General features: G+C 55.2%; 1 protein-coding gene and 1 pseudogene across 2 annotated transcripts; both read right to left on the reverse strand.

The window, feature by feature from the left end:
* Positions 1-609: 609 nt before the first annotated feature.
* LOC116157796 (metallothionein-1C-like) lies at positions 610-2,461 on the reverse strand (annotated as a pseudogene).
* A 3,612-nt stretch (positions 2,462-6,073) lies between these two features.
* On the reverse strand, positions 6,074-25,421 carry LOC105090416 (angiotensin-converting enzyme). Of its 2 annotated transcripts, XM_031468852.2 has the most exons (25): positions 25,102-25,421; positions 24,320-24,487; positions 23,592-23,685; positions 22,766-22,909; positions 22,164-22,355; positions 21,475-21,572; positions 20,969-21,141; positions 20,424-20,647; positions 19,933-20,077; positions 19,534-19,632; positions 19,146-19,268; positions 18,586-18,797; positions 17,812-17,948; positions 16,822-16,980; positions 16,483-16,570; positions 14,363-14,506; positions 13,989-14,180; positions 12,517-12,614; positions 12,162-12,334; positions 10,044-10,267; positions 9,606-9,750; positions 9,269-9,367; positions 7,256-7,378; positions 6,745-6,932; positions 6,074-6,572 (listed from the first exon to the last, which is right to left on the reverse strand). In XM_031468852.2, the coding sequence occupies exons 1-25, from the start codon at positions 25,363-25,365 to the stop codon at positions 6,343-6,345; spliced, it is 3,936 nt and encodes a 1,311-aa protein (XP_031324712.2). In that variant the 5' UTR covers positions 25,366-25,421; the 3' UTR covers positions 6,074-6,342. The 2 variants fall into 2 exon arrangements, with proteins under 2 accessions (XP_031324712.2, XP_064351758.1); XM_064495688.1 differs by lacking the exons at positions 18,586-18,797; positions 19,146-19,268; positions 19,534-19,632; ... (7 more) ...; positions 24,320-24,487; positions 25,102-25,421 and adding an exon at positions 18,040-18,577.
* Between the last annotated feature and the right edge of the window lie 1,900 nt (positions 25,422-27,321).

The raw sequence follows: 27,321 nt of genomic DNA on the forward strand, positions 1-27,321 counted from the left end.
CATCTCTGGGTCTCTGGAGTCTGGAAGCACAGTTATCTCTCCATGTTCTTCTGACTTGACCTCCTGTGTTCACATTTTTGGCCTTTTTCTCTCTCTCATGGGATATGTGATCACCCTTGGGCTGTACAGGACCCTTCCTCCCTTCCCCCGTCCTTACACCTGTTTCTGCAGGGACAGTCTGGTACTATGTTTGTAGTCAGGAAGAGGCACCAAAGGTGGAGGGCTGTGAGAGATGTAGGGGTGTGGCTGGCACCTTCTATTTAGGGTGCATGTCCTGAGCCTGGTTTGATCACCACCTGGCAGGACCCCAGCTCTCTGTGGCCTTTGCTGACTCCCCAGTAGCCTGACACCTATAGTCTTCATTTTCTTTGGGTAAACACCCAGAAGTTGAATTGCTGGATCATATGGCAGTTCTATTTTTAACTTTTTGAGGGACCTCCATTCCGTTTTCCAAGTGGCTGTACCAATTTCCCTTCCCACCAACAGTGCACAAGACTTCCCTTTTCTCCTCATCCTCACCAACACTTGTTACTTCTTGTCTTTTTGATAATAGCCATTCTAACAGGTGTGAGGTTGTTTCTCATTGTTTTTTTTTAAACATTTTTTTATTGCATTATAGTCATCTACAAATTTTGAACTCCCAGTCTGTCCCTTCCCATCCTCCTCCCCCTTGGCAACCACAAATTTGTATTCTATGTCTGCATTGTGGTTTTGATTTGTGTTTCCTTGATGATTAGTGATGTTGAGCACAATTCATGTACCTGTGGGTCACCTGTATGTCTTCTTTGGAAAAGTATCTGCTCAGATCCTTGCCTATTTTTTAATCAAATTGTTTTGCTGTTGTTGTTATTGAGTTGAATGAATCCTTTATATATGTTGAATATTCAACCCTTTATCAGATATATGATTTGCAAATATTTTCTCCAAGTCTGTGGGTTGCCTCCTCATTTTGTTGATGGCTTCTTTTGCTGTGCATAAGCTTTTTAGTTTGATGTGGATCCACTTGTTGATTTTTGTTTTTGTTGCCTTTGCTTTTGGAGTCAAATCCAAAAAAAATTTTTTGCCAAGACTGATGTCTAGGAGTTTACACCCTATATTTTCTTCTAGGAGTTTTATGGTTTCAGGCCTTACATTCAAGTCTTTTTTTTTTTAAATTAACAACTTTTATTATAATTCACATATTTCATAGAAAAAGGAATGTGGCATCAGATCAGGTTGTATGAAAAATACTAAATGCAGGTTTGTCCACGTTGCTCTGTTTACATCTGGGACAGGGTCTCCCCGAAATCAGGTGCAGCAGCAGCACTTGTCAGATGCCCCTTTGCAGATGTAGCCCTGGGCACACTTGGCACAGCCCACAGGGCAGCAGGAGCAGCGGCTCTTCTTGCAGGAGGTGCATCTGCAGTGTCTGCATGTGCAGGAGCCACATAGCTGCAGGAGCTGCCAGTGGAGCAGGAACAGTTGGGGTCCATTTGGTACGAGGTGAGACCGGAGGTCCAAAGAAAGTTGCAAAGAGGATCTAGTTGTCTGGTGGTAGGCGTGTTGGTGCCCAAGACCCGCATGCTCCCTTTACAGCCAAAGGACATTCAAGTCTTTAATTTATTTTGAGTTGATTTTTGTCCAGTTTCATTGTTTTGCATGTGGCTGTCCAGCTTTCCCAATACCATTTATTGAAGACATTATATTTTCTCTATTGTATGTTTTGACTCTTTTGTCATAAATATATTGACCATATATGCGTGGGTTTATTTCTGGGCTCTCTATTCTGTTCCATTGGTCTATATGTCTGTTTTTATGCCAATATCGTACTGTTTTGATTACTATAACTTTCTAATATAGTTTGAAATCAGGAAGTTGAGATGCCTTTAGCTTTGTTCTTCTTTCTCAAGATTACTTTGGCTATTCGGGATTAAAACACCATATTTTAAAAAATGCAAAATACAGAGCTGAGATGGAAAGCAAGAAAAGGGATGCTTCAGATGCTGGGGAGACAACAAGGGTTCATGCAGCAGTAAGTGGAGGCCCATGCAGGAAATCAGAGTGTATCCACACCCAAAGGGCTGCAGCATTGGTGCCTGTATGGGGGTGGCTGGTCACAGTGGCAGTAATGCCTCCATCAAGGGAGCCAACAGATGGCTTCCCTTTTAAAGGGGACTTGCAAGAAGCAACCATGAAACTGACCCTGGGGACAGCTTCACAACCTGTTGTGTGCATGGGAAGGGTCCCGCTGCAGAAAGCTGTTCCCACTGAAGATGGCTCATAGGTCAAGATTACCAAATACAAGAGAAAGTCCCATGCCTGCAGTGTCAATAATGACCACCAGTCCCCACTAAGACCCTTAGACGGCTTTCAGGATAAGAATCCTCACAGCCAACCCATGAGGTAGGTACTGTGATCAACACCTCCAATTCACAGATGAGGAAACAGAGGCACAAAGAGGCTGAGCAACTTGCTCATAGTCAGTCACATAGCAAATAGTGGAGGGGGTCTCAAATCCACATGTTTTGCCTCCCAGAGTCTGTGCTAAACTACAGACACATGCATGGATAGACCACACCTGAGGAAGGACAGCTATTAAAGCAATCTGAAAGGGACTTGAAACACAGGGCTCAACAACATCTACAAAAACTAACTCAAAATGGATTACAGACCTAAATAGAAGAACTCAGACTATAAAACTCTTTGGAGAAATCATAGGGGGGAAGCTTCATGCCATTGGATCTGGCAATGATATCTTGGATATGATACAAAAGCACAGGCAAAGAAAAAAAAAAACAAATTGGACTTCATTGAAATGAAAAGCTTTTGCACATCAAAGGACTCTAACAACAGAATAAAAAGGCAACCCACAGAGTGGGAGTAAATATTTGCAAATCATATGTCTCGTAAGTGATTAATATCCAGACTATATAAAGAGCACCCCAAACTCAACAACGAAAAGATAACCCAAGTCAAATATGGGCAAAAGACTTGAATAGACATCTCTCTGAAGATGATATATAAATGGATAATAAGTACTTGAAAAGGTGCTAAACATGACTAATCATTAGAGAAATACAAATCAAAACCATGAGATTCCACAAGGATGGCTATTATTCAAAAACAAAAACAAAAACAAAAACAGAAAAGATCAAGTGATGGCCAATGTGCAGAGAAATTGGAACCCTCGTCATTGCTGATGGGACTATAAAATGGTGCAGCCACTGCGGAAGATAGTATAGAGTTATGGTAAGATCCAGCAATTTCAGTTTGGGGGTGTATACACAAAAGAAGTGAAAGCAGGGACTCAGTGAAGGTGATGGCTGCACAACTGAATGTACTCAATGCCACTGAACTGCACATTTAAAAGTGGTGAAAATGGGAAATATTATGTTATGCATGTTTTATAACAAGTAAAAAAGTACAGTTCTCTCAAGTGATAAGGAAAAGAATCCGTGAAGCAAGAATGGGCTTTTGTGAAAACACAGTTTTGAAAGAAATCGAGATGCAAAGATGAAAGATACAATTATTAAATTGGAAAAATTGTCATCTCAATGCACAGGCTAAGCAGTGGGCTGGAACACAGGGGAACAGGGGCCTGAGAAGTCACAGCTGGGGAAATGGCTTGAAGCACAGGACAGAAAAGGAGATGAGAAACAGGAGCAGGAATTAGGAGTCCAAGAGGGGTCTGGCAGGTGTCCTGATGAGGAGATGGAAATGGGTGAGGAGATGATGGCTGAGCGTCTCCAAAACTGAAGAAAGCTGAGTCCCCAAGGTGAATGAGCTTATTGCACTCCCAGGAAGAAAGTATTGAATGATGCAGGGAGGAATCACCAGAGAGCTTGATCTGGCTGTCAGGGAAATGCCCTGGACGACTTTCTCCATCGCTCTAGTGAGGGGCTGATCTCAGCCTGCCCTCCCAGCTCTCAGGGTCCAAGACTCCAGGGTGTGTTTGGAGTCAGATATGAAACCATCTTTATCAGGAGATAATGCATTCATTATAAAGAGAGGATACGATGGACTAGGAATTTCCCTATGATCTCGCTCAATCAACTGCAGCCATCATGACAGGGTTGATAAGAACCATTTCACACGTGTGAAGCACAGAGGCTCAGAAAATGGAAGTTAATCGCTCAAGGTCATATAGGTACTAAGTGCAGAGGTGGGATCTGACTCAGGTCAAATCCAAAGCCACTGGATTCATTCATTAGAGCTACAGGGCAGCTGCAGGCAGAGTGGGGAGATCAGAGAAACTGTCTAGAACCACCACCACCAATAGCCTGCATAGGTCAGAGCTGTTCACCTGGAGTAACGGGCATCGGCAGGTGCAGCTCAGGGAGTAGGTGCTCCTCAGGGAGGAGGTGCTCAGCCCTCAGGTCACTGGTAGAAAATGCCAAAATGGCCTCTCTTCCTGTTGTTACCACTTCCTCTTCCTTGGCCACCTCCCAGGTAGACACGGCCTCTCCCTGCTCATCCAAAGAGGCAGAAACAGGAGTCTGAACAACTTTAATATTTCATAAGGCTGAGTGGATAAGGCTGTTTAGTGTTCTCTGCAGCGCAGACCTTTGGTGTTGGATGCTGGTGCCCTCACGCTGCCCACAAGCTCTGATGGGCAACATGAACCTCTGCCATTCATGAAGACAGGAAAGGGGGTGATGTGACAATAACCTTGTATGGCAAAGAGCTTTTGAAACATCAGGCTGGGGAAGGGGGTGATTAAAGAAGTCTTTGGTGGAAGAGAAGGCTTGGAACTATTTAGAGGCTATGTTTATAAATTCCATTGTCCTAAGTAATCATAAACTTTCACCCTCTTGCATATCCAAAATACCTCAACTCCACATCCTGCCGCATGCATAGGCCTGTACAACCAAGTCTATGCCAGCACACACACATACAGACACAAATCCAGACACACAAACACAGACATATGCACAGACACACACACACACACATACACACATGATCACAGACACACACACAAACCCAGACACACATACAGTGACAGCTGGAGAATGGGGGGCAAGGGCTGTGGACTAAAGGATATTGGGTGACAGATATTAGGGGCTGAGCCTGGCTGGGGCCAAGGCATCACAAAATCAGGAAGAGGCTCAAGGCCGAGGGTCCTCACTAGGGACCTCTGGCCCCGGAAGATTGACCAACTACCATTTGGCCAGGTCCTAGGTTTGGCACTTAAATACCTGAAAAGTAGGTCTAGTCATGTTAACTGGAGAAAGGATACACAGCTGTAAATGCAGTGTGATCCCATTTAAAATACGTGCTGGGAAAAAAAGGCTGGAAAAGTACATACCAAATGGCAGCATGCTTATCTCTTGGTGTGGATATAAAGGGCTCTTATTTTCTTTATCGTTTTCTGTATTTTCTAAAATAAATATGTAGATTAAAGGTTTTAAAATGGCCCTCAAAATGATTCTCCCTCAAACCCCGCCTGGCCTTCCGAGGGAAGGCTCAGGGTGAGGGTGTGTGCAGGAGGTCGGGCAGGGGTGGCCTCTGGCAGGTAATCCCTGCATGGGCGGCGTCGGCTACTGCTGGGCTCCAGCATTTAGGGCCCCTGCCCAGCTGGGGCAAAGGGACCTGGCCCCAGGCCCCACAGGCAATACTCAAGTGGCTCTGCCCACACGCACAGGTGGACATGGAGCCCATGCAGGCAAGCACTTGAGGTGACCACGGGGCCCTTTCTGCACCCTCTGCATGTAAGGCACTGTCCCCAGGGAACCAGAGGACAGCCAGGAGCCTTCCATCTGGGGGACTTGGCCATTTATGGGAACAGCTGGGGCAGGGCTCCAGAAGCCTGGGATGTCTGCTCCCTCTTCGCTGCCCAGAGCCCTCCTGGGTTGGTGCCCAGGCCTGGCAGGGGCTGCGTGCCACGGCAGGACATGGGCCAGCTGTGTGGGCTGGAGGGACGACAGGTGTGGGCGCGGGGTGGTGCTATGGCCAGAGCTCTGGGCCATTTTCCAGCCTCTTCCTGGAGGAGGAGGAAGACTCCCCAATGAAGTGACCCACTTGACTGGCAGGAGGTGGGAGGGCATCCCTGTCCCTGTCCCTGGCTTCCCCTTGAGGGACACAGACGCTGATGGGGAGGGCAGGACCTTTAATTGTATTCACAGAGAGACGGGCGGGGGCTCCATGTTAGGTGGCCTGGTCCCTAGGGACCAGGGTGCAGGGGCCACAGTGTTTGTGGTCTGGAGGAGGGGAGGAGGGGCGGGGCAGGAGGAGGGGGAGGAGGGGGAGGAGGATGGGCTGGGGTGAGTGCTGAGAGGAGCCCAGTGTCCCCGGCCCACCCCGGGCCCCCTCCCGGTCTCTCGGAGGCACGTTCCCCGGCAGGCCTGGTGCAGCCTGCTCATCTCAGGAGTGTCTCAGCTCCACCTCAGAGCCAAACTGGGGCCCACGGTGGGGCTGGTGCAGGCTGTGGTGGCGGACGCTGAAGAGCCGCTGGGTGAGGCCCAAGGTGGCCACCAACAGGGTGACACCCAGGAAAAGCAGCACCCACTGGCCCACGCGGGCCTGCTGCTCCTCCAGGTTCAGGCCCAGGAAGTTGACGCGGCCAGTGCCCAGGAGGGAGCCTTCCAAGCGAGCTGGGCCGGGGAGGAAGGAGAGCAAGGTGGTGGGTGGTGCTGGGGGCCCTAGGCTGGCTTCCCAACCCCTGTTCTGAGGTCAGATTCCAGCCTGGTTGAACTTGGGAAGGGTCCCAGCCCCGAGTGAGCCCCTGGGGCCAGCCTCGGACTGAGGTGGGGTGGATGGTGGTACCAGAGTTTGGCGTCCAGTTGTACTGAGGCCAGCCCAGCGTCTCCCCGTGCCGCCCGTTCTCAGTCTGGAGCCAGTCCAGCAGTGGCTTGAAGTAGGTCATTATGGCAGAGGCGGACATGTTGGGCTGGCCTGTGATCAGCTTCATGGCTTCCGGCCATGGCTGACTGAAGCCCAGCTTCATGGCATCCCTGGGGTAGCAGAAGAGAATGGAAACAGAGTCAGAAGGACAGGTTGGGGGGCTCAGTGCCCCTCCTACCCCAGCCTAGCACCCGCATTTTATACCTTGTCTCCCAGCCCCCACTTCTCTTTGGATTGAGAGGGCCTGGGCCGGTCTAGGGTGGTCACAGGGAGGGGCGACCCAGGCCCAGAGGGCTCTAGTTCCCTACTGGAGAGGGCAGCCCCAGTGCCAGAATGACGGGTGTTCCCAGAAGAGCCCCACTGGGCTCCTCAAGGCTGAGCGAAGTAGGTCAAAGGGTGAATGACATTCAGGAGGTAGCCAGGGAAGACTCACGCCAGGCGCTTCCCGGCCTCCTTGGACTGGTAGATGTCACACTTGTGCAGGGGACCCTGGTGGCCCGCCGCCTGGCACAGTGCCTCGTGGAACTGGAACTGGATGATGAAGCTGATGAAGTATCTGCAGTGGGGCAGGTGGGCCTGAAGCGGGTGGTGGAGGGGCTGCGCCACCGAGTCCCACCCACCCTGCCTCTCGCTGCTGTCAGGGTATCAGGGGGAGACCACCCTGGCCTGCAGAGTCATCCAGGCCCCCTGCACGCCTTCCACCCGCGAGGCTGCCTGCACATCTTGGGAGGACCTGCTCTGAGCAGCTCTGGGGATCCCTTATGGGAGAGGAGGGGCGGAGGCAGAGCCCTTCAAAGATCTGGCAAGCTGCTCTGGAGCCAGTGAGGTCTGCTTCCCTGCAATACATGCAAAGAGAGGCCAGGCGTTGCCCAAAGGGACGCGTTTCTGACAGGCAGAGAAGCCAGCCCGAATGACCTCCTTTATCCCAAAGCAGCAGGAATTCCCTGGTAGAAGCCTGCCACTCAAGGCTGGAGCAGCCTTTCCAAGTCTGGAGAGGTTTGCATGTCCTAAACTGGTGGTGCAGGTCTCCCGCCTTAAGTGCTGGGCACAAGCCGTGTGCCGCTGACTTTCCTGGCATTTCCCAAAAGTGCTTTGCCAAGGCTGCTGGCCAGAATTTGGAATGTGTCTCCTTCGCCCACCCCAGCCTAAGGAATTACCTGTGCTAAGCTCGGAAGCTAACCATCACGTGGGTCTGGCTTCTGTATGAGAGTGATTGCCAGCTTGGAAGCCCAGACACCTGCTGAGAAGGCGGATGGAGGCCTTCCCTGTGGGTCACCCTGGCGCACTGGCCAGGTCAGGCCTGCGCTGAGGTGCCCTTGAGTCTCCTTGGCTCCCTGCCCACTGCTGCTCCCTGAAGCATCTGAGCAGCCTCTCTCCCCATCCTGGACTCGGAGACAGTTCGCCCACCCCACACCTATTTATTATGTCTTGACGGTGGGTGAACATCGTGCCAGGTGCTGGGGAGGAAGGCTGGGCACAGTGGGCATAAGCCCCCATCACTGGACTCTGGGGGACACAAGGGGTCAGGGCTAGGGCAGCCACAGCCCTCCTGGCAGCCCTCACTGCCCTCTGCACTTCACTCCTGGGCAGCCTGGGTTACCTGCAGCCCAGGGGCACCCAGCGCTCTACCCTGCGGTCTCCCCAGACCCCGTCCTCCTGGGAGGGCTCCGGATCCTACAGTTACCCTCCCAGGCCTCAACAAGTGCTCTCCTGCAGTACGTGGAGGGAATGGGGCTGCACTGGGCACATTCATGCTATGGCTGCATGACTCACAACGCTGGTGTGTTTCTGAGTTCCGTTTAAGAGAATATTTAATAAGCTGAGCTACGGCCACCACTTCCCAAGCATGCTGTGTGTTAGCCAGTATGCTAAGAAGTTAACTCTGGCAATGATTCCATGAAATGGGATTTCTACAGGTGAGGAGCATGCTAAGGGGAATGAGGAACTTCCTCAAGGAAACAGAGTTCTGGAGACGAGATTTGAACCCAATTCTGTCTGAGCCCAAGCCTCTGACCCCACACCCCTAACAATACAGCCTCCCAGGCTAGCTGGGTCTCTAATCTTAGTTTCAGTGTATAGAAGGTATTCCAGGAACAGCTTAGATTTTATCACAGGAAATACAATATATAGTAAAGAAGTCATAGTCTTGTTTAAAAAAATCAACAAACAGTGCTTAGGTCATGATCTAGCCATTGGTCATGGTTAATGTTCACTAACCAAGGTCTTGTAACCATTATTCAGCCATAGTGGAGTTTCTGTTTTCAACTGTCTGGAGGGTGGAGGCTCTCGTCAAATTAAAAGAGTGAAACCAGGGTCAGCCTTGGTGACAGGTGAATGGCCCAGGCACAGCTCGCCATGCAGCTGTGCCCCCAACAGGGCAGTGAGGAGAGTCTGCACACTGAGCCGAGGTGCTGTCCCTCACCCGCCCTCCTCCCTTTCCTGTTACCTGATGTAAGGCACACTTGAAGGAATGTGGAACTTGGCCCCTGGGTCAAAGTCGCCTTGAGACCTGGCCACTGGTGGACAGAGGCCCTGGTATTTCAGCCTGTCGAGGAGGAAGATACATTGGAGGGAAGGTTTGGGGCGAATCAAGCCAGGGAGAGGTGGCATTTTTGCCTGGAAGGACAGTCCCTGCACCTGGGGCTGCACAGGGTGCAACGTCACCCTATGTCCCCCACCACTGGCACACGCACGCACACCTGGATGCCGCATACACAGACCCTGTTACCGTGGGTGCACAGACACAGGCATCTGCACACACACCCACAGCCGCATTCTAGAACCTGAGGCTCCACCACTCCTGGTTGTAGTTCTCCTTGGTGATGCTTCTGTCAAACACCCTCCAGCGCCACTGGTCAACGAGGTAGCTGAAGGGGACAAAGGCGATCTTGTCGAGCGCCATCTTCATCAGAAAGTTGATGTCCTCCTCTGCCAAGGGAAGGGAGCCCCGTCACCAGATCTAGCCTGCCTCCTGCCACGGCCATGCTGGGTGTGCGAGGGGAGGGGAGGAGCGGTCTGTATCTCTTTGGGTCTTACGACCTGCCTCTTGGGATGGTCTGTGGGTTGCATCCTTCCAGCTCACCCTGCTGGTGGCCCCCCTAGTCCCCACTGCTCTGTTCCCACCTCTGCCCATGGGCCATGAAGGCTCCCCTCTCCCCCTCCCAAGCTCACTGCCCTGTCTTGGCCGGTTTGCCCACCAGGGTCTCCTGTTCCTCTCTCACCATAGCCGCCATCCTCACTACTCAGCAGGTTGATGTTGTACAGGTGTTTGGGGGTAGTCACTGAGAGGGCCAGCACGTCCCCAATGGCCTCATGAAAGCCTGGGTTGGCCCCCTCCCGGAAGGTCACAGGCAGGTCCTTGTACTGCATGAAGTACTGTATGTGGCCCATTTCGTGGTGGGCCACCACCAGGTCCTCCATGTTGACAGAAGTGCACTGCTTGATCCTGGGATACACAGGGGGTAGGGAGAGGATGTGGAAGGGGGCAGTGAGGAGCCCTGGGGCAAAGGGACCTGCTGTCATTACTGTATACTGAGCAGACCCCCATGACTGCTAGATGCATGGAACACAACATTATGAGAAGGAAAACCAAAAGGAGAAATGGAGTGAGCCTGAGAAATGGGGAATCTGGGGATTGGAAGCCCCTGAAGCATGGTCCTTCAGGCCACTCCTCTGCCTCCGCTTCCCTGAGCAAGTCCAGCCCACACCACCATGTTGCCTTCTGACCGCGCTTGTGCTCTACAGGCGCGGGGCGCCCAGTCACGGCCAGCTCAGGGCTTTCTAGGGCGTGGGTCCTGGGCTTCCATATTACACACGTTGTCTTCCCAAGACTTGGGCCTCCTGAAGGAAATGACCGTGTCCGAGCTTTTCTGCATCCCACGTACCCAATGCCAGCATGCGTGTTCACCCCAGGATTTCTCACGGCCGGGACTGAAATGACATCTGCAGAGCTGTCCAGACCAGAAGCTTCCACCTCCCTCTCCATCTTGCCTTGTTCTTGTTCGGAAGCCCATGAAAATTTCCCTTGGACCTAACCAGAGCTCTTCAGCTCAGCCGACCCCATTTCCCTGTCATTCTAGAAGGTTGGGGTCTGTCCGCCTTCTCCTATGACTCTCCATACAAGGGAGGATCCCTGAAAGAGTGCCCACTTCCTTGGTTCCATATAGGCCCAGCCCCACAGCTGCAGCCCTCCTGCCTTTGAAGGAAGCTCCTGAGGCCAGGCGAGCCAGTGGACCCTGTCTGCTTCATTCCAGGATCTCTGTGTCCACCCTTCTCATAAGACACACTAACTCAGCTGTGGCAGATCATTTCTGCCACTTCTCCCAAGAGGTGGGGTCTTCTCTCCCTTCTCTTGAATCTAGTTTGGACTTGTGGTTTGTTTTAGCCAACAAAATGTGGCAGAAGTGACTCTGTGCCAGTTTCAGATTTAGTCTTTAAGAGGTCTGGCTGCTTCTGCCTCTGCTCTGCGATGCTAGCTGCCAGGTAAGAAGTCTGACCCCCTCAGGCTGCCAGACTGTGAGGAGGTCCAAGCTAGCCTGGAGAGAGATGTCCCACCAGCTCCCAGCTGCTCCAGCCATCCCAGCCCAGGCACCCAGCACATGAACAAAGAAGCCAGCACTCCCATCCCAGCATCTGCCACGTGAAGGAAAGCTGAGGAACCCAGCCAAAAGTCAGAACCACAGCCCCAGACAGACAACCCCACTGAGTCATCCCAGCCATCATAGCTACCCCAGCAGAAGTTTCCACTGTTGCAGAGCAGGACAAGCCATTTCCACTGTGCATTGCCTAGATTCCTGCCTCATAGAATCATGAGCATAATTAAATGGTCGTTTTATACCATTAAGTTTTGGGCTTGTTTGTTATGCAGCAATAGGTACCTAAAATACTGTCTTCCACCGAAGACAGCTTCTGAGCCTTTGTAAGTGGTGAGAGCAGATCTGTGCGAAGCCCCCACATTCCCATGTGTCTCCCTGTCAAGGCACACACACTCAGGGAGAAGGCCAGCTGTATGCAGGGGCCGCCCTAGAGGGAGGGAAGGCAGGGTAGCGCACACAGGGCTCACACCCAGGGGGGAACCTTGAACGCTGACCATCTGACTGAGCTGACAGGTTGGTCAGTTGAGGAGACCCTTGTGTTACGGATGTGGTTCCCCCGGCACAAACCACTAGCCAAGCTGCGGCCAGGCCCAACTCTCTTGACCCTCTGTCCCAAGATCTGGCCTCTGCACCCGCGGTTCTGCTCATGTTCTGGCAGAGGAGACGGCAGTGCAGCCTCTACTTGGCTCGTGTCCTTGCCCTCTGGGCTCAGGATCAGGTCCCTCAGCTGCAGCCTGGACACACCTGAAGTCCTTGCCATTGAAGAAGTCCCAGGCAGAGGCGTGGCACACCACCTCCCGCCCATCAGTTGGCTTCTCCAGCATCGACTTGTTCCAGAACTCGGGGGGCACAGGCAGCAGCCCCAGGGAGGTGAAGAAATTGTCTGCTTCTTTAAATATCCTTTGGGGTGTCCAGCCCTGCAAGCAGAGGGAACACTGCCAAAGCTGAGGACGACGGGGACAAACTGTGCTGCAGTCGGGGAGGGCCAAGCTGGAAGGAACTCCTGTATCCCACCTGGGCAGCATCCCCCGCCCCAGCCATCCCGTGTCCTGTGGCCGCCCTGGAGGAGCAGGATTGCAAGCAGGGGGCAGTTGCGGACCTGCTTTATCATGGCCTCTGTGACATCCATCCTGGGGGCTGAGGGGAAGGGTACCACCAAGTCATAGATGTTGGACCAGCTCTGTGCCCACATGTTCCCTGGAGGTGAGGAGGGGAAGAGATGGCAGAGAGGTAAGATATGATGTCTTAGGCTCAGCACCATTATGCAGGGAGAAGGAACTGGATCCCAGTTTTGCTGATCATAATGGTGTCTCTTGACACCAATCTACTGTTTGCAGACTGTGCTTGGCATTTGACATATTTCGTTTTCAGTCTGCACATCCAGTCCAAGAGGCCATCACTGTCCTGGCTTATGGATGAGGACCTTGCTGTCCCTGAGCAATGAGGACCAGCAGTGAGGACTAGCAGCTGTGACAAATGTGGAAGCTTCAGGTCCCTGGAACATCTATGCTCACACAGCCACCACTTACTGAGAGTTAAGTAACCCATGCAGGGGCCCACGGCTCCTAAGCAAGAGGGCTGGGGTTTGAAGGAAGGCAGGCTGCCCCCTTACCAGCCACTGCTGTGTTCCCCCATGTCACCTGAGGTCAGTTTATGTGGTCACCTGGCAAGAACCACCCTCCTTGAGGAGAGGTTGATGCCTCTGCGTTTAGGGCAAGAGAAAAGTGGAGAAAAGGAGGCTATTCAGAACAGGTGGAAAGTGCAGGGGAAGATCTGGAGAGTCTGTTGTAGGCACAGGAGATGAGGCTTGAGCTGACATCAGGTGGAGTTGACAGTGCAAACCAGTGAGAGTTGGGGTGAATGAGGAGAAAGAGAGACGGGGTGAGCAAGCCGGGGCTAGCTGCTCCGCTCACCCGGGGCTGAGTTCTAAGCCTCAGCTCCTGGGGCCACCGGGACACACTGCTTCCTGCCCTGGCACCTGTGTTTCTCAGCTGCCGAGCCGATGTCCACACTGACGCTCTTTGGTCTCACCACAGGGGGATGGGGGGCAGCTGCAGGGACCCTCAAGGCTGAGGAGGAGCTAGACCCCAAGCTGGACTGGGGTCTCCCTCATGATTTGTAAATGGTCTGTGGCCCTGTCTGGCCTCTCTGCTCACAGTAAGAAGCCCCCAGGAACATGCTCCCGATGGCCCGAGAGAGACGGGAACCCAGTAGCCTCTACTTTGCCCCAGTCCCTTCCATCCCTTATGGGGAGAACCTCCTGGGGAGGCCTCAGCTCCCACTCATAGCTCCCTCCTGGAGCTGTTCCTGTGGCAGGCATATGAACTTCCCCCACCATCCCATCCCTGGTGACCTGCACGACGAGGATCCGAGGATCCGTAGCAAATGTGCCACCAAATGCAAGCAGGGGGCTCTTCTCCCCATGCCCCTCCCCCACCCCACATTCTGGCCCTGGGCAATGTTCCCTCTGGGCTCAAGTCTTCACTCCCCCAGCCTCAAGTGTCACCTGCAAATGCATCTCAGTCTGCCCTCTGGCCAGCCTGGGCCCACTCTCCCTCCACTTGCTCTCACCCAGCAGATGAGCTGGGATGGGGCCCTCCAGGTTGATGTGCTCAGGCCCGTAGTGGCGGTGCAGGGCCCGGCGCACGTAGGCATGTAGGTGCAGGTAGAGTGGCTGCAGCTGCTGGAAAAGCTGCTCCAGGTCATGCTCCAGGAATGGCATCTCGTACATAGATCTCCAGGAGTCCCCTCCATCTACATAGCCTGCAGAGGGGACACGGCCAGGCTCTCTGAACACCTGACCATTCCCTGACACCCCTGCCTCCTCCAGGGACCCCCCTCTCATCTCTCTCAGGTCTCAGAGGACCTCTGTGAGGGCCCTGGTGGGGCTGGGACCAGACAGCCAGTGATACTGGCCAGCAGTGGGTAGGGGTGGGGGGACTCACCATTGAGCCTGGCAGCCTTGTTGGTGAGCTCGACATATCTGGGGAAATGAGGAAGAATGGCCCTCCCCACCTTGTCTCGCCAGCCCTTCCATGCCCACAGCAGTTCTTCATAGTTCCGGGATGTGGCCATCAGATTCGACAGATCTGTGGGGGAAGGGTTGGATGGCTTGAGCCCCCAGCTCTCGGCTCACCTCCCACCTACTTCAGAGCTGGAATAAAACTGGAAAGGGACTGCACAGGCAGTAATTGGAGACAGGCTGGTGTCCTTTCCCCAGGGGCTCACAGGGAGCCAGGCCCAGGCCTCGGCGCTGCATGTACGTGATCTCTGGCATCTGCGGGGTTGCAGCAGCCCTGTGAGGTGGGACCTTGTCCCTCTTTCCACAATAGTGGTTTGGTGACATGGCTGCATCCCCCATCCAGGAAGTGGCCAAGCTGGGGCATAAACTAAAGGCCCGAACCCCAGAGCTGCCGCTCCCCACTCGTTCCCCACCCACCTCCTCCCTGGGAGAAATGGCTTGGAGGTCCAAAACCCTAAGTCCTTGTTTAGTCTCCTCCTGACCTCAAAATTAACCTAGGCAAGTCAAGAGACCCCTCTTCCCTATCTATAAAACGGGGATAATGCTGGCCTGGGGGCACAAGGCCCCTGAGCAAGGACCATGCCTCCTTCACGCTCCGTGTCCCCCCAGGGCACAGGGCAGCTTTCACACATTGTTATTGAATTGATGGGATAAAAGCAGAGCCATGAAGATAAAGTACAGAGATCCATTCCAGCATCCTCAGGGAGCCAGAAATCTTGGGTTTGTGTCCTTCAAAGCCATGGCTGTGTGAACGGCATCCTCGATTACGGATTACACGGAGCTGACGTCCACCTTACAGAGCTGGGATGAGGATGGCGTGAGCTCCAGAGTCAATCCTGCGATCCTGGCAGTGGCTCCCCTTCCTGCCTGGCCTGGCCTGAATCCGAGGACACTTGGGGCCCCCACAATTCACTGACTTGTGCTATCCAGCTACAGAACATGCTATGTGCCACCTACTTTCTGCAGAGAACATACCTTCAAATTAATTTTGACTGGGGAAAAAAACATATTTTGAGGATTTTACATCTGTTCTTGCTGACGTGAGTGTTCTTTTTTGCGAGTGTTTCTTATTTTCACTACTGGCACTGACCTGATGGCCTAGCCCCAGGTTAAGGGGCCGCCTGACCGATGAGGGTGCTGAAGACCACCTTCCCTTGAACCCTCTTCTCTGTAACACGTGCACATGTGTCCCCTCTCCCCGACTTTGCGTGTCTACCCACATACACAGCGTGCAGGCCAAGCCCTGGCCCAGGAAAACTGTTCTGCTCTCTTGTTTATTTTCCACTTCCCTTTCTATTTGTCAATTGTTCTACCATGGGAGTGGGCAGAGGGCCAGGAAGAGACTGTCTCTGGGTGGAGATTTCTTGGGAAAAATGTTTATGCCTCTGGCTCCCTGATCCTGGGAAGGATGGGTCAGAGGGAGGAGGGGGTGTCTCTGCACGCAGGTACTAGGGTGTCAGGGCTGAGCTCCCTCAAAGGGGAGAAGGAGGGAAGGACTAGCCAGTCTCCTGGGAGAGAAAGAGGACACGCATGAGCCAGTTTACTCCTTCCAGCAGGAAGTGGTGGTGGAGGGAGTGCAGTGGGAATGGCGTGGACATGGCTTTTAGGGGCTGAGGCTTCAGTTTCTGGGTGGGTAGGTGGGGCCAGGAATGGCCAGAGAAGGCTGTGAAGACAGGGATATGATCAAGGAAAGAGAATGGAGGGGCGGTGCCTAGAGTTACTATCCCTACTGGGGAGTCTAAGACCGAAGAGACAAATGTGAGATACCCCTGCTCTGAAGGGCAGAGGTCAGGGAGGAACAAAGAGGATGGGACCTAGAGGGAGCAGATGGGCGGAGCCAGGGGAAGGGCGGGGTCTAGGGCAGAGATGAAGTAGATGCTGACTCTAAGTGGCAGCAGAGAAGCCCTACTGGTGGAAAAGAGAGAAATGAGTTTCCTGGGCATGCTGACCCAGTGAGTCAGGAGAACCAAGCTCCGCCCTTTCATGGCCAGCACCCCTAACACCTGCCTCCCCAGCCCTCCCTTTCACTCTCCGTGCACTCACCAGGCTCCAGCTGTAGACAAGTGCCATTGGCGTGGCACACAGAGGCCACGCTGTACTTGGTTTCCAAGTCCAGCAGGATCTGGTTGTACTGCAGGAGGAAGAAGAGGGGCGTGAGCTACACCTCTGGGCTACCAGCTCAGCCCCAACCACCATCGTGGGGCCTGTGCAGCTGGGGAGGGTGCTCCCAAGGCTCCACCCTCTCAGTAATTCTGTAGGTGTGTGTCAACACTGCAGAAGAGGAAGCAGCAGGAAGGCCAGACGCTGTCCCCGCTGTCCCCGTAGCTGGGACCTGCTCCTGAGCTTGGATCCGCCAACCCCGGCTCCCTGCAAGCCACGCACCTCCTCCAGCTCCTTGACAGGCAGCGCTGCCCGCTCTAGATCCTGAATCTTCTTTATCATCCGCTTCACGGTGGCATTCTGGAAGTTGGTGACATCGAACTTCCTAGCCCAGGTGCCGTACTTGACGGTGTGGTTTGCCATCTGTGTGCTCATCTCCAGCTGAAGGCACAGGGGGAACCTCATTATGAAGCCCAGGTGCTTTGGAAAGGCCGCCTAGGAGGAGGCGCCATGTGGGGGAGCCGATGGGTCGGGGGTGGCCAAGGTGGGGCAGTTTTATCATGTTGCTGCCTTTGCCTATAAAGACCCTCTTCAACCTGGACACCCTGTACTGTTCTGTGTGCAGCACCTGCCCCTCAACAGATGCCCACAGTTGAGTAAGACATGTCGTGGCAGAGGCAGAGAAGGAAACCCCACCGATATCTTAAAGGCTGTCAGGATGGAGGCAGCTTGAGTATTAGCTCTGTGGCCTCTCTGAGCCTCAGGGGCCAGTGTAAAATGGGAATAAGATCATTAGTTCTTCAAGGTTGTTGAGGAACAAATGAGGCAACAGATGTCAAGTGCCAAGGAACAGTGGCCAGCACACAGCATGTCTTCAAGAAATGTTAGTTCTCTACAGCTTGCCTTTGTATAATCCGCACTCAGCCACACACACGGTGAGTGGGGTTGGAGGGGAAGTGTGGCATTCGCCATGGTGGCAAGCGAGGGCTTCCAACCTTTTAAAAACTGACTCTAGCATCACTTATTTATATATAAATGATTCCCTTACCAACAACAGATTGATGATTAATGAAAGACAGCCTGTTCAGGCATTGAATGTGTGTCCACCCAAGTCTGAAATTGAACACTGTTTTCAATATGTCTTTGGACTATTTCACAAATTCTGACCACCTGCCCCTACTGAGATGACACCAGGGTGCCCTGGGGGAGAAGCACGTGTGTGCAGTCCATGGCCAGGTGCGAGCACTGTGTGGTATGTGGAGGGGCCCCTACCAACATCTTGCTGCCCTCCGATGTGATATTGGTGTTGTAGTTCCAGTTGGCCTCTGCGTACTGGTTCAATACCACCTGGGATATCCGGTCATATTCCTCTACAAACTTGCTGGCCTCAGTCTCATCGGACACTAGGTCTGTGGACAGAGCAGAGGGAAATAGGCAGGCCTCCCCTTGCCCTCCCGCTGCTGCCCCTGCCTCCGTGCCCCGCTCCCCGGCCGGTCCCACTTGGGCTCTGGGTTTTCGGGCTGCTGGTTGTTGTCTGGTGGGTTGTTGTCAGGCTGGTTGTTGTCTGGCTGCTGGTTGTCGTCTGGCTGGTTGTTGTCTGGCTGACTGTCACCTGGCGGGTGGTCCCCTGGCCAGGGACCAGCAGGGGGCACCCACAGCAGAGCAGGAGGAGGAGGAGGCAGGGCAGTCCTGGAGCAGCCCAACCTTGGCCCATGGCCGCGCAGGAGAGCAGAGCCCTGCAGCCACCACCCTCTGACCAATAAGAGTGGAGTCTGCAGTGTGACCTCATAGAGCAGTGTGCCCCCCAGCCAGCCCCCAACTGGGGCCTCTGACCTGGGCACACCCTCTCTAGGATGCTGGGAAAGATGTGCGCATCTCACCCAGGGTCCTGCCAAGGAGCTCAGGGGGCTGCCTGGCCCACCAGGGCAAGATGCCAGGGCCCCTACGGGAGAAGCTGGTCAGGAACTGTGAACTGAGGGCCTAGGTACAGAGCCCAGAACTGAGATCCCGCTGTAGCGCCCTGCCCACCCCCACTCAGGGCTTTACCAATGCCCTCTGGGTAATTGTCAGGCATCGGTGGGTGCCACTGATATTCTGGCCAGCCCAGGACCTCGCCGTTCCGCTGGTTCTGCTCCTCCAGCCACTGTGTGACTGGCTGGAAGTAGTCAAGCAGCGGCTGAGCATCCAGGGCACCTGAGCCGACCATGTCCTTCAGCACCTCCTGCCAGGGCTGTGAGGAGCCTGCCTGCAGCACCTTCCTGTCAGGCAGAAAGGGCACTGTGGACACAGGGGCCTTGGATCGGGGTCCACCACTGCTGCCCTGGCCCTCCTGCCCCACCTCTGGCCACTTCTGACACCACTGGGAGGCAAGAACAGCAGCATTTAGACTCGGGGGCCTTGGAGCTCTGTGAAGGGTGTGGGGGCCATTTGTCTTGCCCCATGCCAGCCAGAAGGCCCTCTCAACAAATATTTGATGAGAGAAAGAAAGGGAGAGGAGAGGAAGGAAAGGCTCCCTCCACTGCTGTGGCCCCATGGTGCCCCCACCAACAGACTCTTCACCCATATCTCCCCTCACCTCCCACCGCCCTCCCTGTGCCCCTACACACCGGAGCTTGGCCCCCGCCTGGGTGGACTGGTAGATGTCACACTGGTGCAGTGGGCCCTGGTGGCCTGCCTCCTTGCACAGGGCTTGATGGAACTGGAACTGCAGGACAAAACTCACAAAGTACCTGCAGGCACAGGGTGGGCGTTAGGGGGATGGGGGAGTCCCCTTGCCCAGACACCATCCTGCCTCCTACAGGGCAGAGGTGGGATCAAGGGCTGCCTTGGGGGAGAAGGGAGAACCAAGCTTGGCTCAGGAAAGAGGCCCACTTGAATTCTAGGCCCTTTGGGGGATCCAGAAGAGTGTGGGGACAAGCCCTGGGAAGGGGGGCCCAGGATCACAAAGGACGGGGAAGGGAACTCAAGATGTGACAGCACTGGGGGCGATAGTACCTGATGTACGGTGTCACATTTGGGATGTGAAACTTGGCCCCAGCATCAAAATGGGTTTCGTTTCGGACAACTGGAGGACAGATCCCCTGATACTTGGTTCTGGAAGAGGATGTGGTTAAATTGTCTTAGGACCCAAAGGTTGTACACAGGCTGACTTTGCCTTTGCAGAAAAGGCTGCTAAGCAGGCATTCCAACCGGCCACCCCTTCCCCACCCTGATGAACTGGGAAGACTCTCTGGTGGAGGGAGTTTAGGCAGGAAAGAAGAATGCAGTGGGTCAGAGGATGGAGGCACCGTCAGAGAGGTGGGGCCTGGGACTGATGGAGGCAGGAGGCGGGCTGCTCAGGAGGGTGGGGAAGGCCATTTGGGGTTAGGCCCTCTTTGGTACGTCTTTGCTCACCGAAGATACCACCAGTCATAGTTGTATCGTGAAGGTGGGGTATGCCCACTAAAGACCCCCCAACGCCACTGGTCCACCAAGTAGCCAAAAGGCAGGAAAGCAATTTTTTCCAGTGCCATCTTTAACAAGTAATTGATGTCATTTTCTGTCGGGAGATGAGAAGAGAGAGGTCAGAGGGAGAGGGGAGTCCAGCCAGGACAGGGTGGGCCTGGGGAGAAGCCAGCAGGAGGTGGGGCTGGGCAGATGCAGAGAAGGGAAGGCTGGTCTTTGGGACTGTGGGGCCTGACTTGGAAGAGGGCCCTTGGGCAGCTGAGTTGGGACTCAGGTCAGGGTGGGCTGTGAGGCTCTGGGTGGACCTCCAAACCTGCCTGACGTGGGGCATTGAGGCAGAAACAAGAAGAGCAGATGGAAGCTGGGGCAAGTAGGGACCTGCTGTGGGACTGAGTGGGGTCTGGGTGGAGCTGGGCTGGATTCTTCTCACCCCCTCATACCCGTGTCATTGGTGACATGGTCCAGCAGGCCAATTTTGTACAGATGTGCAGGAGTGGAAGTGGAGAGTGCCAGCACATCCCCAATGGCTTCGTGGAAGCCTGGGTTGGCGCCTTGGCGCAGGGAGACGTGCTGGCCCTTGTACTGCAGATAGTATTGCACGTGGCCCATCTCGTGGTGCACCGTGGACAGCTGGTCCATGGTGACCCGTGTGCACTGCTTGATCCTGGGGCAGGGAGAGGGCACAGGTGAGGGCAGAGAACAGGGCAGGATAGGGACAGAGCATGGGGAGGATGGCATTTTAGGAAAAGGAGCCAAGAGGGCACTGTCCTGGGGTGAGAAGGAACTGGTGGAAACCTATAAATCCTTTACCCTGCCCCAACCACACTGAGGCCTTTCCTTCTGTTCCAAGGTACAGGGCTGGCCGCCTGTCAAGGCTGCCCAGCCAGTGCTGGGGCTGGGGTGGATGCAGGCCTGGGAACTGGCTTCTCTGTGCCTGGGCTGCTGGCCCTTCCCAAGCCCCAGAACCCTCCTCCCACATCTGGACCTGAAGTCTCTCCTGTTGTAGAAGTCCCAGGCAGAGGCATGGCACACCACCTCGCGCCCATCACTTGGTTTCTCCAGCATGGACTCTGCCCAAAACTCAGGAGGCATGGGCAAGAGCCCCAGGGAGGTGAAGAATTCCTCTGCCACCCGGAACATGTGCGTAGCATTCCAGCCCTGGTAGGGGTGCGGGCGTGAGTCAGGGGCCAGCTGCTGGGGCTCACTGTGGCTGCCCCGGGGGCTGGGGTAACCCCCCCAGGTCAGCTCCCTGCTTCCAGAGGCTGAGCCCCTACTGACCACAGCAGATAAGCAAAAGTGGACTACAGCTCACACCCCCCAGCAAGGTCCTGGAGGAAGGGGTTGGCACCTCAGCGAGGACACAGACCTCAGCTCACAGCTTGTGCACACACTCCAGGCTGCTGCTCTGTAGAAAGGGAGGGGCCCTTCCCGCCCCCTCTTCATCTTTGACTCCCTCTTGTTGCCCCCACCCTGGCCAGACCCCAAGCTTACCTTCTGTACCATAGTACTGGTAACATCAAGATTGGGCTTGTCAGGGAAAGGCACCACCATGTCGTAGATGTTGTCCCAGCTCTGGGCCCACATGTCCCCTAGACAGAGGAGGGGAGCCAGACAGCATGGCTCCCCATCCAGCCAGTGCCTGCTTCCCCATGCATGTTGCTGGACAGCACCTGGGGCCAACACCTGGACCCAGTGGTGCTCCAGGGCCACAGCCTGCTTAGCTGGCTCACACATTAGTCCTGCCCACACTCCCGAGTGCTCTGTGTTTCCCGGGACTTGCAGAGGCCGAGTGTGAGCCCAGGTGGTACTGCTGGGGTCCTTTCTAACAGTGCCAGGGTTCCTGCCTTCCAGCCCTGACACAGGCCACAGGATTGTTTCCTGGGGCATAAACTAGACTTATTTTTCCTCCTCTGCTGCACCAGGAGCCAAAGTCTTCAGAGTGACTCCTGGCTCTGCCTTTAACTAGTTCTCTGCCCTCTGTCAAGTCACTCACGCAACCTAAGCCTCAGGGTCTCCATCTGAAAAGTGGGAACAATTATGATCATGAGAAGGATCACCTGCTTTGTAGTATTGCCGATGAGCCACTCCGGCTCATGTGCAGGGGAGTGAGCAGTGCAGTGCTCTGAAATGTGAGACACAAGGACTCTGGGACGTGTGTGAAGGCAAGACCAGGTCCTTACCCAGCAGGTGAGCAGGGATGGGTCCCCTGAGGTTGATGTATCTGTCCCCATACTGGCGGTGCAGCGCGCGGCGGATGTAGGCATGGAGATTCAGGTAGAGGGGCTCTAGCTGATGGTAGAGATGCTCCAGATCCTCCGTGAAGGTAGGAGAGTCGTACCAGGAGCGCCAGTAGGCCCCCGTGTCTGAGAAGCCTAGACATAGGGTGGCATTGGGGTGCAGCTCAGGCCTTCCCACCTCCCAGCTACCACTTGGCCATCCTCCTGGCTTGGAGCCAGTGTATCTGTCAGCCAGCTGGAAGGGATGGCTTGAGGGGTTGCAGTTCTACAATTTTGTAGCTAGGAGTTGTTCCAACTCCAGCTAAACAGATTCTGGAGAGCACAGAAGCAAAGATGAGCCCTAGGGCTGGGAGGAGTGCCAGGAGGGGTGGTGTGAGGGCAAATGGGGCTCAAGCCCAGCACGACCATCCACTACCTGTGTGACCTTGGGCCGGTGTATGGAGTCATCGTAACAGCTGCTCTGTCTGCCTCAGGGCGGTGAGGCTCATTGGAGACTGCAGATGGGAGGGCAGCGCCCAAACAAGGGTTGGGGCGGGCATGCTCACCATCCTGCTTGTAGGCCTCATTGCTGAGGGCAGTGAAGTCCTGGTACAGGGGTTTCAGTGGGATGCCTGCGGCGTTGTGCCAGCCCTCCCAGGCATATAGCAGCAGAGTGTAGCTTCGCGAGGCAGCCAGAATGTTGGTGAGCTCTGAGACACAGGTGAGCAGGGTCAGTTAGAAGAGTTCAGCAGAGTTCCTACACTGGTCCTCACTATCTCCATCTTGACATCATGATACCCGCAAAGACAAGGGCAACCTACAAGCTGGACAGGATGGAACTGGGAGCTATACAAAGCAAGCACTCAGGCAGGATCCTGGTCCCCAGGGAAATGATGATCTAAGGTGGCTGACATAAAGAGGACATTTAGAGGTCGAACTCAGACAGACTCTTCAAGGCTCCTTAGGCAGAGTGGATGACCTCAAGGCTACCGGGTCCATGGGGGTGGGGGGTGGGGGAGAGGAGTAGGGTATAAGGGAAGCCATGAGAATGTAAGGCCTCTAGAGGGCTCATAGGGAGAATGAGAAGACCCAAGAAAGGGCAAACCAGACAGCCAGGAGGAAGGCCAGTGGTAGTGGGAAAGGCCAAAGCACACATGGGGTAGGGTTGGGAGTTGGGGCTGGAGGCTGTAGATTCCAGGAGTCAGTGTGTCAGGAGGAGCAGGGGTGTGGGAGCATCTGAGGGTCCAGCTCCAGTTGGAGGTCAATGCCTTTGGGTTTACCCACTCACTCTGCAGACCCTCCCCAGAAACATGCGGTCCTCCTGGGTGCAGCAGGGTGATTGGGAAAGGTAGGCAGCCTGAGCAGATGGAGACAGTGGACACAGGGCCATACCTGGGTCCAGGGACCAGCAGGTGGCAGTCTTGTTGGGGAAGCAGACCTTGGCTGTGGAGTAAATCCTGGTCATGTTGCTTAGCAGAGAGTTGTACTGGGGAGTGAGAGTTGAGAAAATGTTAGCGAAGAACCGCTCTCAGAGATAATCTGGTTACCCCCTCCTCCTTTTGCTGGGAGGAAAAGGAGGTGCAGAGAGGGGAATGTGGCTTGGATAAGGCCAACTTCGTAGCACTCAGAGCACATCTGAACACGAATGCACAGATTCCCCTTCCAAGGGGGGGCAGCCTGTGAGGGTAGGAAACAAATATCCTTAGAATTAGGGATCAGGGTTCAAGTCTGATCTCTGCCACCATCTAGCAGTGAGGGCAAATCCCATTCATTCTCTGGCCTTGATGCCTTCTCAGTCCTCCTCAATCTTCTAAGGAAGCCCATAAACTAAACCACCTGTGGAGAAACTTTGACAACATGTTTGATATTTTACAATTTAATTGAATCTTGTTTTCTATTCCATAGTACTTGCTTTAATATAAAGTAACTTCTCATCCCATCTCCAAGGAAATTCAGTGCTTCAGAAAGCCGTCCTAGGCTTACACAGGCTTCCCCTACAGTCAGGGCTAGTAGAGATTCCAGGGCCCCTCCGTGGCAGGCTCCCCACCTTCCACCACCATGGGGCACTGGGAGGCACCTCGGTCACTTCTGCCTCCACCCCTCAGGTCCACCAGGCCCACCTGCTGCCGCTTTGCCAGGGGCAGGTTGGCAGGGCCCAGGGTGCGCACGACACTTATGATGCGTCTCAGCGTGGGGTCACTGAAGTTCTGCCAGATTGGGTCGTACAGAGCTTTGGCCTTCTGGCCCCAGGCCTCTGAAAACTCCTGAGTGAGCAGGGCTGCCTCCTCCTGTGGGCACCAGAAGGGCACAAGAGGGTCAAGAGGAGAAGCCATAGCGCTGGGGGAGGCGAGGAAGGCCAAGGCCTTGTGGAGACTGGGGCTTGGGATTACTGCTCCCTCTTCCTGGGCCCTCAACATGAAGAATGAGGGAGTCTGCCTCAGGGAGGCGGTGGAGCAGAAACTGGGGCCAGAAGAGAGGCAGGGGGAAGAGAGGGTGAATAGACAGTGATGATTGGTGTCAGGCACAGTGAGACAGGGGTAGGTTGAAGCCAGAGAGGACAAGAACCCAGAGCAGAGCGGGCACCCTCAGCTAAGACTGCCGCCGACCCACCCGCTATCATCCCGGACGCTGCCACCTGAGGGGACTCGGTGTCGAGGGGCCAGCCTTATCCATTCGGTTCCTTATTGGGTAGGGACCACGTGCCCAGCACCCTGCTCGGGCACCCACTGCTCGTCTGGCGGAGCGGGATTCGGGGACAGGCCCGCGGGCCCCGCCGGGACCACACGGCTCTGGGGCCAGGGGCGCGCTCCGGGCAGTGACTCCCCGCCCCGCGGCGCCGGCCGCCGGCCCGTGATTGGACGCCCAGCTCCGCCCCGCCCCCGCCCCGGGCCCGCGCGCCCACCTGGCGCTGCGCGTTCTCCTGGGTGATGTTGGTGTCGTGCGCCCAGCTGGCGGTCGTGCTCTGGAACAGCACCTGCTCGGCGCTCGAATTGAAGCTCTGAGCGAAGAGCTGTGCCCCGGCCTCGTCGGCGGTAAAGTTCCCGGGCTGTAGCGCGGGGTCCAGCGCCAGGACTACCGGTGGTGGCGGCAGCGGCAGCAGCAGCAGCAGCAGCGGCAACGGCTGGAGCGGCGGCCACGGCCTCGAACGACCCGACGCAGTCCCCATGGTGCGGTGCGCGGCGCTGCCCCTTCTCCCGCGCCGCGCCCGCACTGTAGGTTATAAAACCCGGCCGCCGCCGCCTTCCGACACACCCCCACCTCCCCGCCCCGCCGCGCTTCCTCCTCGGCTCCAAAGTCCCCCCGGTCGCCGCGCGGGCCTGACGGAGCGGGGCGGGGACCGAGGCTTCCCGGCCCGCCCCAGGCAGGAACGCATGCCCGGGGAGGGTGCCGAGGTGGCTCCTGAGAGATGCATACAGCCCAGGGGTGGCGGATCGGCCTTAGGTCAGACTCTCACAAGAGAGACTAGGAAGCACCCCCTACCCCCAACACACACAACACACACCTCTGGGGGACCCAGCAGTTTGCTGGAACACCCAAGCCTGCCCAGCGTGCCCTCTGCATCCATCATACAGCCTCGGCGCAGGGACCCAGGAGCCCAGCGGTCTCTGACGCTCAGTTTTCCAGCCTAACCGCCCCAGGGCTCTCTGGGCTCGGGAGTGACAATGTGCGGGAGCTGTCCGCACTGCTGCTGGTGCAGCGGGACAGGGTTAATGATCGTCACCCGGTCCAGCTTCTCCACTTAGGGGGAAGGGGTGGGGCCTACGCTGATGGGAGTTTGGCCTTCCGCAGGAGAATGGAGGCGATGCTCAAAGCCCCTGGCTCACCTGGGGACTGGGTGGGGCACCTGCTTTCTTCATACAGGTCATTCACTCAGGCAGAAACAACCACGTAGACTTTGAGAGCTAGAGAGATGAGAGCAACCTCCTTCTTCGACAGATGAAGACATTAAGACTTAGGTTGAATGGCTCGCTCCAAGTCGCCGGAGATGTCCACACTCCCCATCACTTTCTCTGTCTTACCCATGTGTCCAAGTGACAAGCACGGGGGAGGAAAGAGTGGCATGCTCTTGAGGCCACAGTAGAGGCTAAGGGTCCTCCCCTAACTCTTCAGCCCTGGGAGGACCTACACCTAGCAGACACCAACAGGGTGTGGGCAGGGAGATGGAAAAAGCAGAGTCTGGGCAGAGAGAGCAGGGAAGGAGCCATGACAGCTGCTCAGGAGACCTCAACCCACTCGGCTGCTTGGGACCCTTGGGAATCACTTAGGCTCCAGTGTATCTGTGTGTGGTGCCTGGGGCTCTGAGGGACATGTGGGCCCATCATGCCCTGTGGAATGTGTGCAGAAGGCTGTGTTGCCCGAGTACTCCCAAGGTTATGCTGAGTTGTCAGATGACATGGTGCCAGGGAGAGGATGTGTGGAGGAGGAGGGGGGCTGGGGAGGAAGGTGGGGAGAAGAGGAGGGTGGCTGCCCACCCCTAGGAGGAGGGGGAGACAGGGCATTGTCAGTGTTGTCATTAAATACTATGGAGGGGGAGAGTAGGGAGAGAGCTGAGCCCATGGCTTTCCCTCACACCAGTGGACACTTCAGGGCTAAGTGGATGCCTGTAACCAGAGCAGCCCCATTGAGGGCAGGGGCTTGGCTCAGAGCCAGCCTCCTCAGAGCCAGCCTGCTCTCGGGTGGTCCTAACAGCTTGGTTTTCCAGGCTTTAAGGGCAGTGGGCCGTGTGTGCACTGTGAACTGCTGTCTGCTGGGAGGGCACAGGGTCTCTTGACCAGTGGAGGCTTGGGTGGGGGTGTGGGTTTTCAGAGTGGTACCCCTTCGGGCCCTAAAGGAGGGGTCCTAGACAAGATGGGTAGGGAGGGAAAAGAGCCTGAGGCTTAGTTTGTAACCAGGGAGCCCTTCTCTTCTACCGGGAGAGAAACAGGAGGGAGGCAAGTTTGAGCCAGGACTTGTGTTTGAGAACTGTGTCTGGGAAGCTGGTAGGGCAGGTGTTCCATTCTGCTGGTCCATTCTCAGGTCTAACCATGTGACCCTGTGATGATGTCTAAAGAACATCTGGGTTCCGGACTGAGTTCAGTATGGAAAAGCGTCTGCCTCATTGAAAAATCATAAAAGCAAAGGC

This window comes from Camelus dromedarius, chromosome 16, assembly GCF_036321535.1.
Source record: "Camelus dromedarius isolate mCamDro1 chromosome 16, mCamDro1.pat, whole genome shotgun sequence".
Classification (NCBI taxonomy): domain Eukaryota; kingdom Metazoa; phylum Chordata; class Mammalia; order Artiodactyla; family Camelidae; genus Camelus; species Camelus dromedarius.

Bases quoted from the DNA above. Each gene is read 5' to 3' on its own strand.
- LOC105090416 (XM_031468852.2), bottom strand. From the start codon at position 25,365: ATGGGGACTGCGTCGGGTCGTTCGAGGCCGTGGCCGCCGCTCCAGCCG. The intron at 16,571-16,821 runs GTGCGTGGCTTG...TTCCTCCTGCAG, and splicing joins CTGTCAAGGAGCTGGAGGAG to TACAACCAGATCCTGCTGGA. The intron at 7,379-9,268 runs GTAACAGGAAAG...GCCCCACTGCAG, and splicing joins TCAAGTGTGCCTTACATCAG to ATACTTCATCAGCTTCATCA.